At 42.3% G+C, this 17031-nt stretch overlaps 1 protein-coding gene across 3 annotated transcripts in view; it reads right to left on the bottom strand.

The window, feature by feature from the left end:
• MCC (MCC regulator of WNT signaling pathway) overlaps positions 1 to 17031 on the bottom strand; it is a 445857-nt gene that overhangs the window by 111117 nt on the left and 317709 nt on the right. For all 3 annotated transcript variants that reach the window (XM_074382537.1, XM_003920691.4, XM_074382539.1), the window contains 2 exons: positions 12873 to 12986; positions 2749 to 2891 (listed from right to left, as the gene is read on the bottom strand). In XM_074382537.1, coding sequence (XP_074238638.1) covers positions 2749 to 2891; positions 12873 to 12986 — 257 coding nt within the window. The remainder of the gene's footprint in view (positions 1 to 2748; positions 2892 to 12872; positions 12987 to 17031) is intronic.

Genomic DNA, 17031 nt, shown 5'->3' with positions numbered 1-17031 from the left:
TATGAATTCAATTTATATTAGAATTATTCTGCAACCTGCCATATCTGATTTTTGGCTACATTAGCATTGTGACTATAAGGCATGGGAGAGTCTTCTAGGGCAGTCAGAGAAGGTGCCTGGTGCTTTTGATTGTGACCTGAGATTAAAAATAGAAAACTATGAGATTGTCATTTTCTTTCCTTCAGCAATTCAGCATAGCTTAAGGGTGGATACAGCATAGCTTATATAAACTATTCCCTTAATAATGATTTTTAGCTTCTCCAATAAATTCTTAACTGAGGCCAGATTTAAATGACACCAAAGTCTATAATGGTACTAGCACATGGTGTCTGTCTAGTAGGACAAGCAATTCTGTAGACGCTCAATATGCTAGGGCAGTCAGAAGTTCATCCACGGTGCCTACGTCCTACTGCATTTGGCCCATCACAGCGTATTAAGAGCTGAGACAGTGATGATTAATTTTAGGTGTCAACTTGACTAGATTAAATTATACTTGAGAGAAATGTTAAAGCATTATTTCTGGGTGTGTATGTGAGGGTGTTTCCAGAGGAGACTGGTGTGTGAGTTGTTGGACTGAGGGGGGAAAATCCACCTTAGTGTACGTGGGCACCATCCAACTGGCTGGGGGTCTGGATAGAACAAAAAAGGAAAAGACAAATTCACCCGCCCTCTTTCTGGAGGTGGGATATGCTTCTTCTCCTGCCCTTGGACATCAGAACTCCTGGCTCTCTAGACTCTGGACTCCAAGACCTGCACTTGCGTTCCCCCAGGTTCTCAAGCCTTTGGCTTGGACTGACAATTACACCATCAGCTTCTCTGGCTGTGAGGTTTTCAAACTTGGACTGAGCCACACTGCCAGCATCCCAGGATCTCAAGTTTGCAGTCAGCCTATCGTGAAACTTCTCAGACTCCATGATCGCATGAGCCAATCCTCCTAATAAATCCCCTTTCATATCTTTATAGATGTATCTCTATCTCTGTGTTCTACTGGTTTCTGTCCCTCTGGAGAACCCTGAGTAATTCAGAGACCAAACCGATTTGCCGGAGTGCTGGGGGCTGGGGAGATGCCTACGCCTCAGGAGCTCGGAGGACAAGAAGAGCCTTGTCTCATTGGTCTACATGTCTACGTGTCTTCCAGCCTTGCAGGGAATCCCCTCAAGGAGGGGCCAGCTCACTTACATAATACAAACTGGCAGAATTTAATATGACATCTCCACAGATGTAGTCTTCGTTTAAATTAAAGGCACCAATAAATGTTTCTGGTCAAGAAGCTCACTGCATTTCAGCGTGAAGCAGTTTGGTCATTACATTCAATTTAAACATCTGGAAATTGAGATTTCTAAGTGATGTGTATTTTTTTACATTTCGTATTTTTCATAATGTACTGAGCCCATTTGATTTCACTTTCTCAAGTGTTTAAAAGTGCAGTATGTTTCAATAAAAATCGCAAATTTGCCAGTGTCCTATGTCAGGCTCCCTTAAATCTGCTATAATCATTCCTTTGGGCTAAAAATTCTTCTCTGCTCATGTACTTCTAACCTACAATCACTCTGAAGACCAATATACAATTTAAAGGCCTTGAGGTTCTAAATCAGAATATGCAGTTTATTGTGTGGCTCCAGCTCAGTGCCAATTTTTCCACTATTTTGCCCAGAAAACAGATGCCCTTAGTAGCCTCATCAAGAAGCCCCATTATTACTGTGACTCTTGGTGTCGGAACAAAATGCATCCAAAGTTTCCTCTGGCTTCTAGAAGAAGAGTTTAAAGTAGCTGCCTCTGCAACTCTTTTAAAATTGTGGCTTGTATAAGCATTCGGCGAACAAAGCACTCTTTCTTCAAGAAGGTAGGTGCCGGCCATTTGCTGTCCTCTGGCTCTTCCCTGAGCATCACCAGGAACAGGAAAATGTTCTCATCCATGGCTTAGTAAGGCTCTTAAAGCAACCTCTCCTCTGAAGAACAGGGCAGATAGAACCAACTAATCACTGTGGCAGGAGACTTAGGAGCCAAGGGATTATAAGTAAGGAAGGGAGAATCCCCATTTGTTATGAAAAGAAAATTCAGTAAAAGCAGAGATATTCCGGGTTCTGACCTACCTCTATCCTCTGCTAATATTAACAAGGCAGTCACTCTCTTTAAGCCCCAGCTTTTTCACCAGTAAAATGATGGGTCAAATCTTGCCCCCTGCCTTAGTAGTCTGCTAAGAGGATAAATCCATGTTGGTAGAGCAATTTGAGGTAAGCTCAAAATATAATCAGATTATCTAGAAGACTACATAATGCTTAGTTATAAGCTACATTCACAAATCTCTCAAAATCTCCAAGGGAGGGGCACAGTTTGCACATTTAGAGTCGACCCAGTGAATAAAAGGGGCAGCAGGGACATTTGTATCTAAGACAGGAGGGGCTCAATTTAGAACTCATGACTAAAGCATTTCACTCAACTTCTCATTTCATTTTCTTATCAATAAACTGAGGACCACAACCCCCATCCTGTCTACCTTCCAGGGTTATTGTAAGGACCCAAATCAGAATGTAATAAGGGAGGTGAAAGCACATGATTAACAAAGCAAGGAGAAATACATACTTTAAAAGACTTAGATACAAAGAAAACATCATTATAATCTAGTTTATAATCCGCAAACCAGAACTTTGGTCTTGGAGTTAAAAGTATTAATAGCAAGGGCTACTTCAGCTCTAAGACACGTGTCTAGCATAACCGGCAGAATGGAAGCCGACGGGAGCCATGTACCTGATGGTGGTGCCTTGCAGACGGTCTATCTTCTTGTTGAGCTCCGCAATGACGCTGTGGAGCTCTGTGATGCGTTCCTCATAGCGAAGCGTCGTTCGCTCCTGGACATCCTCATGCTCTCTCATGAGGTGGGACTGCTCGCACTGAGAATAAGGGAAAAGGACAGAAGTGCTGATGAATTCGTGCACCTATAGGTGGGTGATTCCAAGCTTCATGGCCTCAAACCATTACAACTGCCAGTGCTGAGTATGCGCCAATTAAAATGTATGTCAGCCCGTCGGCTGACAATCCCAGGAAACAAATCCGTGGCTGGATTTTATAATTCCCCTGGTGGATACTAGGGTGCCTTTCTAGCACTCTTTCTCTCTTTGGCAAACAGTCCCTCTGCCATTACACACTACCTAAGTACCCCGCTTTCCCCTAGCCAAGAAATGGGCAAGTGGTTCAAGCTAGATCCAGCAGACACCTTCTGCAGAGAACTTCAGTCTTGAGCAAATGGATACCAGGCTGCACGGAGCTGATTCAGAGAGCCTTGAAGAGCCTCTCAGTTCCTGCTACCTACAGCTTCCTTCCCAAGTTCCTCTACAGCTGTTCATTTTCCCTTTTTACCAATTCATTCCTTTTTTGCTGAAGTTTGTCAGGAACTGTTTCAGCTATTTTTTCAACCAAATAATCCTAAATGGTATGATCCACCTTCTTATCTGGCTGGATTATCTGCAAATTTAATGCTTTCCAATATCATTGTCTCCCAGACTATAAGCTCCCGGAAGGCAGGAAGTAGGTCTTTTCATTATTTAGCCCAGCACTGGTAAATGGCTTGGCTCACCATGGGTGATCAAGGAGTGTCATGGAATGAACAGATGAAGATGAATTGCCATCATGAAAATTGCTTAGCAGAAATACTGATAAAAGAGGCAGAGGAGCTTCCCTTGCTCAGCGTTTCACGGGCTAAGAGGCAGCAGAGTTACAGAAGCATTTCTGTAGCCAGTTTAAATCCTGAGGAACCTGTTCACCTCTTTTACTTTTCTCTATCCCTCTCAATCCTGACCAATCACTGTGCATGATAACACATTTATATAATATTAAAATACTCCTCAGTGATGGAACAAGTAGTCTAGCTTGTGTCCTTGTCTACTACATTCAGCTGTGATTAATTTCCTGTCAGCAGAGGAACTTTAATTGCATCTTCAACAAGGTTTTCTTAGTGCCAAAAGCCATATGTGCTTTCCGGCTCTGCAGGTTTGCACCTCCAGGTCTGGTGGCAGGCAGTGAAAGAGAAGGACTTCTCACCCACTACCTCCCCTGTCACTCCCTAAACTGGCTAAGTTTCCAAAGGCATAACCCAGGGCAGGGAGAAAAGGCTTTCAACGATAAACTGAACATTATGCTAAGCCTGACTCAAGACTGAAACAGAAGTACTCAACAAAGAAGTCTGACAAAAATTGGTATCAGTCATGGTAGGGCCCGCACCTCAACAACAGCTGAATCAGTATTTATGTCACTTCTTGGGGGTTACCTCAGAGCTCCAGAAACAAGATCGGAGGCAACAAGGTTATTGAATGCCTTATCACAGCCCTAGAAGGATAGTTACTTTCAGGAAAATACTCCTGTGAACGACTGTTCTTAGTGACAATCTGAAACATCAAATAACCTCCCCTCAAGGTCAAGCACACAAAAAATGAGTGGGAACAAAGGCAAGGATCAAGGTCGAGTGAAAGGCACATCTATTGGAAGCTTTCCTAAACAGATTGCCAGCCACAGACAGTCTTTCCATGAAGTGAGGCCTTTCTCATCCATGATCCTACATACTTAAAGAACAAGAGAAGTCCACAAAATGACAGGATCTCAAAGGCAATTTCTATCAGTGAATGAAAGAGCTTCATATTTCTCTGGAACACACTTAAGAAGAGAACACTGTTCCTCTCAGACCTGTAGCACATCTACGAGCTCCTGCTATTAGCCTCTCTCTATGCCCAACCTCAAAGTGTGTGTGTGTTTGTGTTGTGTGAACATGTGCAGTTGTAGTGGACAGTCTCATGCAGGTCACGAGTTCTAGATCTTAGTGTGCCTGTAGGATAAAATTCTGTCTCTGGGGCTGGGCTTGGTGACTCACGCCTGTAATCCCAGCACTTTGGGAGGCCAAGGTTGGCGGATCACCTGAGGTTGGGAGTTCAAGACCAGCCTGACCAACATGGAGAAACCCAGTCTCTACTAAAAATGCAAAATTAGCTGGCGTGGTGGGGCATGCCTATAATCCCAGCTACTCAGGAGGCCGAAGCAGGAGAATCGCTTGAATCTGGGAGGTGGAAGTTGCAGTGAGCTGAGATCCTGCCACTGCACTACAGCCTGGGCAACAAGAGTGAAACTCCATCTCAAAATTAAAAAAAAAAAAAAAAAAAAAAAAGATTATGTCTCTGACCTGGATCTCGTCCATGTTGTGACTCCTAAGGTGCCAAGTTGCTAGTTCCTCCTCTTTGGTTTTCCACGTTCAGTTCTCTAGGGCTCCAAATTACTGTGAAACATTTCTGCGTACACACTCACTGAGCTCCCACTTTCCCTTACTTCCCCACTCATTCTTCCTTCTTTTAAGCCAACAGGTCACTACCACCACCTGGGCTGACAAGAAATGGCAAAGTCCAATGAACAATGAAGATGTTCAAAGGTTTATATAGAGAAAGGCATACCATCAGTTGATAACCACCAAAAGACCATGCTTCGGCATCCCTACTGACCGATGTGAACTGCCTAAAAGATGTGACCCTGGCCAACCAGCAGCTTTTGCTGATGCGCTGCCTATGGAGTAGCCATTCTTTTGTTTCTCTAATAAACTTGCTTTCACTTGAAAAAGACCCTGTGGGGCTGCCCAGGCTCCCAGATGGAGAGGGAGAGCGTGCTACCTGGTATTGCACCATCTTTCCCCTGCCTCTAACTGGGAAGCCTGCCTGGAGGATACCTGCATGAACAAGAGGCAACACGAAACCTGGTGACTCAGTCAGATGGATAGGGCTTGGAGCTAGATGGACAAAAAAAGACTCGATGTATATTTAGAGCTCAAGCATTAATTTGGGAAAAGTAACAAGAATATATTGGAGGGGAAAAAAAAACCTCTTTTAGCTAAGGGCAAAGGTATTTAATTTACATCCCTGTATTTTTCCATAAGTACGTTTTTAAAAAGATAGCGTAAAATGTAATATTATAATGTAATACTTCCTCTATACATATCAGACCTTTCTTGATTTATTATTATGTAGATGAGACTGTGCTGGGTGCTCCAGGGGAGGTGATTACACACATTTTGAAGGTAACTGTCGTCACAGCTTCCAGGGGACTGAAAGAATCCCAGACTTCTTTTCTGGTGAACATGAAACAGGGATAGAAGTGGGAGGGTGGGGAGAGGAAGAAATACCAGGATGGCGTCCTGAGGATTCCTTCCCCATCAAAAAGAGAATACTGGAAAATAATTATCGAACAGACTCCTAGCCAGTGGATGTATCAATGACTGAGAAGCCACTGCTCAAAGGTCATTTGTACAAATCAACCTGTTCTTATTAAATATACTTCACTCACTTGTGCACACTCATTGTACCCAGCCACAGAGGCTGAAACACTGATCACAAAGCTTAGTGGAAATTCACCGAGCATTTCCATAGCGCAGGGAAAAGTAGAGCAACTCCCACAGGACAAGGGCGCAGGAGGAAACACGCCATCACCTGCAAAAGCCAAAAGAACCAACACAACACGCTTGTTCAACAGCATCCATCCAACTGCTCACAAGCCAACCCCGGGAATGTGGCACTTTACTGTAGGAAAAGTGGAAGATGAGCAGGTGGCACCCAGGGCAGACAAAGCCATTCTGTGCACCACTGCCAGCTTTCCTGCCTTGGCGAACTCCCGCATAGGCGGGAGCGGCCTATTAAAGTAAGGCCCACTTCTGTCACCACACTCTAGTTTATTACTGACCTGTTGCTCCTCATCACCTTGAGTTTTCATCACCTGGGAGGGCACTTTTTTTTTTCTTTTTGAGATGGAGTCTTGCTCTGTCGCCCAGTGTGGTGGGATGACCTCAGCTCACTGTAACCTCCGCCTCCTGGGTTCAAGTGATTCTCATGCCTCAGCCTCCCCAGTAGCTGGGATTACTGGGATGTGCCACCACACCCAGCTGATTTTTCTATTTTAATAGAGATCTGGTTTCACCATGTTGGCCAGGCCGGTGTCGAACTCCTGACCTCAAATGATCCGCCTGCCTCAGCCTCTCAAAGTGCTGAGATTATAGGTGTGAGCCACTGCACCCAGCCCTGGAAGAGTACTTTTTAACTCTTGATGGTGTGTGATTTCAGGTGTTTTGTTTAATAAGGACACAGGGTAGGCCAGGCTCAACACTGCACCTTCACTTAAGAGTCACCTAGGAGCACGTGTTCCTTTAAGGCCTCATCTGGGAAGGTAACACAATGATGAAGATCAAAGAGGGAAAAGAGGTTTACTTCTACAATTACTGCTTAATATTTGCATACATTTTCCAGTTTTTAAGTTAAACATTTAAGTATGTTACAGGCTTTCAAAAAATTGATACAAGACCCACCCATTTTTTTTTCTTAATTCCCCTAACACATTGTTTTCTGAATACTGTTCTTTTCTCCCCATTAATTTCTTATATACATAATGCTCCATCCACTAGGACCACCACGTGGTATAAGTACCCCTGTGGCACCCAGCCTCTGATTTGCCTCCATCCATGCACATGGCAGGATTATGCTCCTTCTGTTTGAAGCTAAATACAGCCATGCCACTTACTTTGGCCAGTAAGATATGAATGAATATACACCATTTTGCCTAGAAGGTTTTAAGAGCTCCTGCCGGACTTGCCACATTCCCTTCCCCAGGCCATGGCCACTAACAACATTCCAGATGGTAAAGGCCCTCAGCTTGGGAGCCTGGGTAGGGACAATACAGCACAGAGTCTCCTGCCAGGCCCAGTGAGCCCCCAATAGAAAACAAGAAATAAATCTTTGGTAACTTAGGCCACTGAAAATTTGAAACTTTTTGTTTCCACAGCATGGCTTGAGGATACCATCACTTTGTAGATGAGAAAACAGACTAAATGTGGAGCAACTGATTTATTTACTGTAACCCAGGTTAACAAATACCCCTCTGATTCCTGTTTATGCCATCAAGGGAGAGAAGCTGTTGTAGCCACAATCTTCTCCCCTCTTCCTCTTCCTCCCCTGGCTCCCTGACCTGTGGGCTTACATCCTCTTCACCATTTACCTAAGGATCTCAGGTGGTGCCTTGTCCTGAGACCCTGAAACTCCTCTGTGAACTCCAGGAAGCGAGAATGTTAGGCCTCACAATACCAAAGAGAGCTAGGAAAGGCCAAAGAGCTCTCTCTTCAACCCCCTGGGAGGATAAAAACAGGAAAGGAGACACAAGGGGGTGTAGAACAGGGAATTCAAAGTCTCTCCAGCTTCCAACAAGCCAGCTTTAGCTTCCAAAGTCAATTATTCAGTGATAATTTACTTAGCAGCCTCTGGGACCAAAGGCAGTTGCTTCTACTACAATTTATAAGTTAGAGATTATTTTCTTCTCTGTACTGGACAGAAACACCCCATACAATTTCAGCTGAATAAAATAAAAAAGGGTCTCAGATAACATGCTATTTTTTTTCTATCATTACAGGTAATTGCATCCAGGGTTCTCCCTCCTCCTAGCCCATATTCAGTTTTTGACTGAAGGCACAGTGCCAAAAAGCCAGAAAGCCTGTGGTTGCAATGTCTTGCCTGCCATTAATTTCTGGAGGTCAATATCATTAGGAGTCTAGATTTGTCTCACAACTACAGATTTTCAGTTTGAAGGGAAAAGAAAAAAAAGGATTGAAATTGGATATGACGAAATTTGGGTTTTCCCAGATTTCATCTGGCACCTAATACATACCCTGAGTTTCTTCTTGAGATCTTAGCTTTCCTGTCATGATGATGAAGCAAATTAAAAATTCATATAAATGCTTGTGTCTAGTCACATAAATTGGTGAAATTGCCTATATGCAAAAATGTGTAATAAAAACAAACAACATCGTCATTTCAACCACCGAGAACAAAATCCTTTAGCCTCATCCCTGCTGTGGTGCAATCCAGGGATAAAGCCCTGAGTCAGCCTTGAGACAGTCTGGCCTGAGAACTTGAGCCCCTGTTGGAAAAACCCTGTGCAGTGTGGTGACTCTAAGCAGCTTTATGGTTTTGTTAATGTTCTTCCCCAGGTTTTATCTTACTCCACCGAGGCCACTGATCTTTAATCATCGCATTACTGTCAGCTGTCAAATCTAAGAGCATTATGAACTAGGTTCTTGGAAAATTCAAGGCCATCCTTAATTTGTTAACTCTCTCAACCATCCTGTGAAGCAGGTTAGTACCACTCCCTTTTAAAATACGCTAACAACTGTTGCTACCCTCTCAAGGTCACACAGGATTTGTCACAGCTAACACTATTTGGGGTGCTTCCACCCTCACTCTTAAGCTCTTGCCCAGATTCCCTTGCTAAGAGGAAAGTGGGCTGGCTAAAAAGGGGCACCAGGACAGGTGGAAATGCCATTAAGGAGCAAAGCAGCTGGAGTAGTTTACCAAACAGAAGTATAAACGAATAAGAAAGGAATGGAATGGGGTGACCCTAACAAAGAAAATACATACCAGCTACATCTCGGAAAAGTTTTCTCAGAAAACAAGGGAAGAAGAAAACACTCTCTCCTATCCACTTAAGGAAAACTGTGTGTGTTCTCTTCCCGAAAACCAAGAGGTAGAAAATTCAGGAGACTTGCTTTCCAAAGATAAACAGCTTAGAAATAGAAAGTGTTCCACATTACTGCTCACCGATTTTAAATGGGTTCATAAGCTTGTTTGATATGTTTCCTTCTGAAACACTTAAAAATGCAGTGATCTAAAATAACTGTTGGTACTAAATAAATAGCAAATATGCTAAAAGCATCAAATCAGGACTGTAAATGATCTTAGCCAGTTTCCCACAGGCTCGGGCCCCGCCGGGCTGTAGGATGTTGGTGCATGTCTGTGCCCTATTCCATTTGGGAAGATAGGAGTGTGCTGTTTTCAGCCAGTAAGTTCATGGCAATTTATTATACAGCAATAGAAAACTAATATAGAAGCAGTAAGTCGTCTCCATCATATTGATATTGGGCTCTTCCCTTCATACCGCTATTCTCAAAACTCTACCTACAAGCTGACATCATAAGCATGTATAAGAAACCTACTTTTATTCAACCAGTTCCAGTGCCACCATTAATGATTATTCAACAGATGTTGCAGCTCTCTTGGTAATGCCTGTTGAACATAACCACCATTTACATCTTACATTTTAATCATAGCACTACAATATTCAGAGAGCTGGTAAAACTTACTAGAGCCACAGAGCATACATTTACACATGAATTTGCTCTTCCACAATCTGGTAAAGCCTCAAACATGAATCTTTTACCACGGCATACAACACAGAAAATGTGGCACAGTCATTTCATTGTTCTTATTTTTTTCTTGCATAAATTTCATCTTTTTAAAGATATGAGATGGTAAGTCTGACATTTTTTTCATGTTCTCTTTCCTAGGTTCCAGTATATGAACTGGGAAGAAATTTCCAGTGAGAAGAGCAGAGAGTAATTTTAAAATCTATTTCGCCTAAGAACGCAAATAAGAGAGTCAATAAATGGTTCTATGATGTGACCGTCATCATCAGGGGTAAAATCAGTCATCAAAAGCTATTTCATGAGGATGGCTTGACCGTAAGTGAAAAAAAGAGCTGAATCAATCCTTGACTTAGCAGAGAAAAACATTTCTATTATCCTCTTACCATCCTCTGCATAAGCTGCCTTTGTAGGCTTAAATTTTAATAAATACCTTCCTGGTCACTTTTTAAAATCCAAGACTATTGTACATGCCAGCTTCCAATTAAACACATTCACAATTTTCTTTTTTAAAACAAATTCTCATCAATAAGAATTGCTAATGATGGTTGACTTTGGGTGGGTATAAATTAGAAAGCATAGTCACCACCATTTAGTTGTTTTAAAATACAAAAATAACAATTTTCTCTTAAAAAACACCGTAAAACAAACAAACAAACAAACAAAAAAGCACTAAAAGTTTTAGTTCAGAGATTACCACTGAAATATTCTAATGCTTTCTAATTTCTTCTATCACTATTTTATTACTTTTATAATCAGAAGGAAAATATTTTAAGCAACATTTTCATCTAAGTAAAAACTGAAAATTTTTGTCATGTATAATACCCTGTAGTAAGAAAAGGCACTGGTGGCCTTGCTGAGCTACTTATTTATCTTTGGTTAATCAAGTTAATCTCCCTCAGATGCCCATCGAACGTGAAAGTGGATGATCTTAAGCACAGAGAATCTTTTCCCTCTACTCAAACAATCTTTGATTATGAGACATGAAAAGTTTTCCAAAAATTTCCATAGGTCATTCTGGAAGGCTATAGAAGCCTGGTTTTTAAATTTCTCTGAATTCTCACATAAAAATAAACAAAGCACCTACACAGTAGAGCCCAAAGCCAAGAGAAAGGTATGCCTGAGAACAAGAAAATACAAGCAGGTACGAAGCAGCCAACGTCATCCATAAGATCTGAGTGGCATCACCATGGCAAGAATCAGAGGGAAACAAGGTTGATGTATCTGAGAACTTGAAAAACTCCTAAAAAACCAAAAGGTATTCACAGGAACGTAAGGATGCCCAATTGGGGAACATCAGCTAAAACTAGGAGGGGTTTTGCCTGACGGAAGCGTTAGTGCAGGGGGCCCACAGTCAGATCTGAAGAGGCTACAGCAGGCTAGTCCCTGTGAACTTTGGAGACTGCCCTCAGGGCTGCCTTCCAGGAAGAGAAACTGCTGGGAGTGGAAATAAAATTGAAAAGGATGGGAATTACAGTGACAAAGGAAAGAAAAGATCCAGATAAAAGCAGGTGAAAGGAACAGAGCCAGAGAGTGACAGAAAGTAGGCTGCCACTTTTGACAACAAGAAAACAACAGAAGGCTAGGTTCACAACACTTTAGAAAGCCGTTTTAAACCCTGCCCCCTGAAAGTTCAAGGAAATTATTTTTCACATGAAAATGAAAAACAGAAAAATACTGACGTCAAATCCCATACTAAGTTATACAAAATAAGGTCAAAACATCCTTATAAACCATAAAAGCATGCCACAACACAGACCAAAAACAAACAAAATCCCCCAAACAAAAACACTCCAAATAATAGCCTACTATTTCAAAATAAACTAAAAGACTCAAGACAGAAAAGAACATAATTAAGAATAAGAAAAATTCAGAAGTGAGAAAAGAATCTGAAATAGATTGAAAATGTTTTTCAGAAATGACTATACTAGAAGGCAAAAAAGGCTAAAAACAACATATAACACCCCAAGAGAAACAGAAAAGAGAAATAATTTTAAAAAGATATAAAATATTTAAGATAGTAACGGATAAAGACTATCTAACATACAAATAATAGAAGTCCTTGAAAAATCAAAGCAAGGGAAGAAAATTAATATTAACAAGGTAATTAAAAGGCTATGTATGATGGCTCACGCCTGAAATCTCAGAACTTTAGAAGGCCAAGGCAAGAGATCGCTTGAGCTCAGCAGTTCAAGACCAGACTGGACAACATGGCAAAACCCCAAATCTACAGAAAATATAAAAAATTAGCTGGCAGTCCCAGCTACTTGGGAGGCTGTGGTGTGAGGATTGCTTGAGCCTGGGAGGTTGAGGTTGCAGTGAGCCATGATCGTGCCACTGCACTCCAGCTTGGGTGACAGGGCAAGACCCTGTCTCAAAAAAAAAAAAAAAAAAAAAAAAAAAAAAAAAAAAAGTAGCCATCTGGAAGGGATCCCTCGATAGGCACCCTGGACTTCGTAGCTTCTGGAACCGTCAGAAATAAACGTTGTTTAAGCCACAAATCTATGGGTATTTGTTATAGCAGCCAGAGCAGACTAAGAGTATTTGCTGCTAAAGCTGCAATTCGTTTTGTTGGAATTTCTATACCCATGTTTTATCTTAAAATTAAGGTTGGTTTGTTTTTGTTTTTTAAAGGAAAAATAAAAAAACTTTCCAGATCCCTTACCTGTGCCTTGGCCAATTTCTTTTCCAGAAGGTCCCGTTCCCTCTCTGTTTGCTGGAGACGTTTATTAAGCTCCACTATATCTCCCTTTAGTGATGCCAGGGCTGCCGAATGGAGCTGTGGTAAGAGAAAGGAAGAGATTAGAGTACCGAAGCAGAGATGCATTCCTTCCCTTCATTCCCACAACTAGCATAACCACATTAAAAACCTATCATCCAAAATGCAACGCTTTTGAGAATGAAGGTAAGTGTTACGAATCTTGAGGACAAAAGACACAAATCAGGTGTGTTACCAGCGTGCTGGGTTACATGGTGACCCTAAATACTATGTGTGGGCCGTGGGACCTAATTTTGGGTGGTATAATCTGGCCAGAGAACAAAACTTCTTTCTAATGGCTTTCCCCAAGTTACTCTGTGAGGAAGAGCCTGACGGCTAAAGGGGAGCGGCCTGACTCTAATCATGAGAGAAAGAAAAGTCAGAACCATATAAATTTTCACCTTTGGAAAACACAAAAGCTGAATTGGTTTTTTGGAATTCAGTCATCTAAATTGCATGCATCACAGGCAGACAGGGACTGAGCATTAAGAAAACCAAGTGGCAGAGCTGATTTTTAAATGGCCTTGTACAGTTGGCCCATTTATTTTCTTGTTGGTTCTTGCTTCCTCTTTGCCTCCCCGCTTCCCCTGCGAAGCTGTACTGGCCAGACAGATGCTTCTTATGTGCTGGCAGGCCCTCTTTCAGGAGCAGCACCCAAACTCTGAGAAACGATGCTGTGAAAAGACAAACTAACAATCAACTGAGATCTCTTTCCCTAGCCAGTTCTCTGGGTTAACAGGAGTTAGAAAGAACGCTCTTCAACAGATTAACAAGAGGCCCACATACATCCAGAACCTCAACCTGTTCAAGTTCTAAAGGCTGGGCTTTGGCTACACACACACCCACCACACATATCCCTTCTTTGACTTTTCAGGTCGATGGATGGAACTATTTTTAAGATCTGTTCAACACACTGGTCCCAGCAACACCCCGAAACTTCCTTAGAAACCTTGAAAGCTTCCATTCTAGGTGGGGCTCAGACCATCCCCTGGCTGAATTCCATACTTCATTTGGGTGAACAACTGGAATCAGAACAAACCATCCCCTGTCTTTCTAGGCTTTCTGTAGCCTCTGCCAAGAAGGATTTAAAGTAAGAAGTGAGCAAATACATTTGATCTTTAAAGCTGGACACAGGATGATGGTACATAACTCAACTTTGAATACTCTCATTTGAGGCTTAGAAAAATGAGCTTTTCTGCAACCTGTCCTCCACGCACAGCATGTTGGCTGACAGGCTTCGGGGTGAGGGTGGGAGCGGGTGGTGAGTGAGGGAGAAGCAGATACAGGGGAGGGTGTGGGGTTTCAAAGCAGTTGTTTTTGTTAGACTCTAACAGAAGTAAATGTGCCTTCACTTAATTGCATTGGAGCAGCAAACCAGCAGATCAATAGCTGATTTGAAATCAGGAGTGCTTAAAATTAAAGAAAATGTCAAGCAAACTGGTAGTATTTGTCTTCTGATGTAGGGCTAAGGCCGCTTGGAAAAGGTCACTGTAGGTTTCAGATACAACATTTTGTGTGACGACTTCTCAGCACAAATACCACAGTGTTCCCATTGTATAATCTTTTGGAGATTGTTTTGTTGGGTGCAGAGGGAAGAAATCCACTCCCTTTGACAGCTGGTTGCCCCCTCAGCCTGTGAACTATCAATCTGAGGATTTTCCTTCAGCATCCGACACTGTGGCACTTTACGCTATTATACAAAGTCTTGAGAGCGGATTTGCCACCTCACCTCCGATGAGAGGGATAAAATACTTGAGAGCTGACGTGTTCTTTAAGAAATTGAGGAATGGGAATAAGGATCCCAGTTCTGTGAGCCTAGTCTTGCTTCCCTTCCTCATTATATCCCCTCTTCTACTTCCGGGGGGGAAAGGCTGCTTTAAGGGATTCGGGGAGGCCCAGAGGGACAAGCTGAGAGAATGCTGCATACTCTTTCACAGACTCCATGAACTGAGCCAGATGGAGATAGACAGAGTACTTACTTCCATCACAGACTTGGAAGAGGGGTCCAGGATGGTCACTGCTCTTGGGGATAGCACCGGGCTTGGAGTGATAATACCTTCTGGCCTACCAGCTCTCCAGACTTCCTGGAAGAGCGGTCAGATGCCCACTGGGGGCAAGTCCCTTCACTTCTTTGGATGGAAGGTGCCTATCTATGAGGTAAGAACAGATTCCTTGAGAATCTCGTGAATGCAATGGACCATTCTCCCAGGGCAGAGATGAGTTTGGGATGCACGCATATTTTCCACCCAATTACAGTGATGACCCACTCTGGAATCTATCTATAGACCCCTCAATAAGAAACATCTGGACTCGACGTCAGCTCTGTGACCCCACATACATTTCACAGTCTGTTTCATGTGTCATCATCACAGATGTCTGAGCAGGGAAAAGAACTTTGGTACCAATGCCCCCCACTGCATAACTGCAGGTGAGGATCTGAAATCCACAGACTGACTTGCTTACTCAAGGTCTCACGGTCAGCTGAGCACCAGGCCAAGCCACAGCACTCTTTTCTGGCTCTATGATGTTGTACATGACAGAAGTTTTCAGTTTTTTACTTGGCTGAGAATTGTACTTAACTGATCTTCTCTGATTGTAAAAGTAATGAAAATATGACAGAGAAATAAACCTGAAAGAGCATTCTTGTGTGTTAGTGATGGGGTTTGAGTGGTTTTAAACTGTTCTTGCTTGGGTACTTTTTGTTTAAGGAGCATTTTTCCCTACAAGAAGTTACTTTTATATTAAAGATGCAATAAAATAAAATGACTGTTTTCTGGGCAGCATAAATATCGTATAGGGTTATTCTGCTTCCTTGCTGCAGTCTGTCTGTTCACGTGCTCTTCTGAGAGAAGGAAAAACTGTAACAATGAGGTAGAATAAAACATGTCTCTTGCTGTTACTGAAAATTACTTGGCAGAGGCTACAACTAGAGAGCGCAGGAGGTGGAGTGGGGGAAGTACCAATGAGCCACGAGCCACAAGCCACACCACCTAGAATCGGCTGACAATCCACCCCCTGACCTCCTGGATGAGCAGGAGAGGAATGGGTTTCCCATGACAAGTCTGAGTGCTGGACACTCAATCTCTGTGCTTTTGAGTTTAATGGCTCTCCCTGTCCCCCTTCATTACGAACTCAGTTATCAAAAACGGACATAACCTCCCCTCTTTTGGGGTTTCACTTGCCTCTGGCTGAGTGGGTGGCACCCATGCAAATTCAAAAGCTAGAGTGTTTGTGAGTGATTCTACACAAGGGAACTTGGGTCACTGTGTGTAGGCAAGTGTGAAAAAATTAGTTTAGTTGTCCTTCTGGGCAATTACAACTTTTTTACTGAAAGATAATATTTACACATATTTATGGGGTACATGTGATATTTTGATGCATGCATGCATACAATGTGTAATGATCAAATCAGGATATTTAAAATAACCATCACCACAAACATTTTTCATTTCTCTGGGCTAGTAACATTTCAAATCTCTTCTAGGTATCCTGAAATATACATTAATGCCAGCTATAGTCACCCTGCTGTGCTACCAAACAGCCAGACTTATTTCTTCTAACTGCATCTTGTCCCCATTAACCAGCCTGTCTTCATCCCTCCCCCTACCCTCACGTTCTTCCCTGCCTCTGGTATCTATCATTCTATTCTCTATCTCTGTGAGATCAACTTTTTTGGCTTTCACATATGAGTAAGAACATGTGATATTTGTCTTTCTATGCCTGGCTTATTTCACTTAACATAATGGCCACTAGTTCTGTCCACATTGCTACAAATGGTGAGATTTCATTCTTAATATTAAAGCTGAATAATATTCCACTGTGCATATGTACCATATTCTCTATATCCATTCATCTGTTGATGGGCATTTAGGTCAACTCTGTATCTTGGCTGTTGTCAACAATGCTGCAATAAACATGGAAATACAGGTGTTCCTTTAACATGCTGATTTTCTTTCCTTTGGACAAATACCCAGTAGTGGGATTAGATCATACGGTAGTTCTATTTTTAGGTTTTTTGAGAAACCTCCACACTGTTTTCCATAATGGTTGTCCTGATTTAAATTCC

The sequence above is a fragment of the Saimiri boliviensis genome, chromosome 1 (assembly GCF_048565385.1).
Source record: "Saimiri boliviensis isolate mSaiBol1 chromosome 1, mSaiBol1.pri, whole genome shotgun sequence".
Lineage (NCBI taxonomy): Eukaryota > Metazoa > Chordata > Mammalia > Primates > Cebidae > Saimiri > Saimiri boliviensis.
The sequence above is the reverse complement of the archived record's forward strand: the minus strand, read 5'-3'. Positions and strand labels throughout refer to the sequence as shown.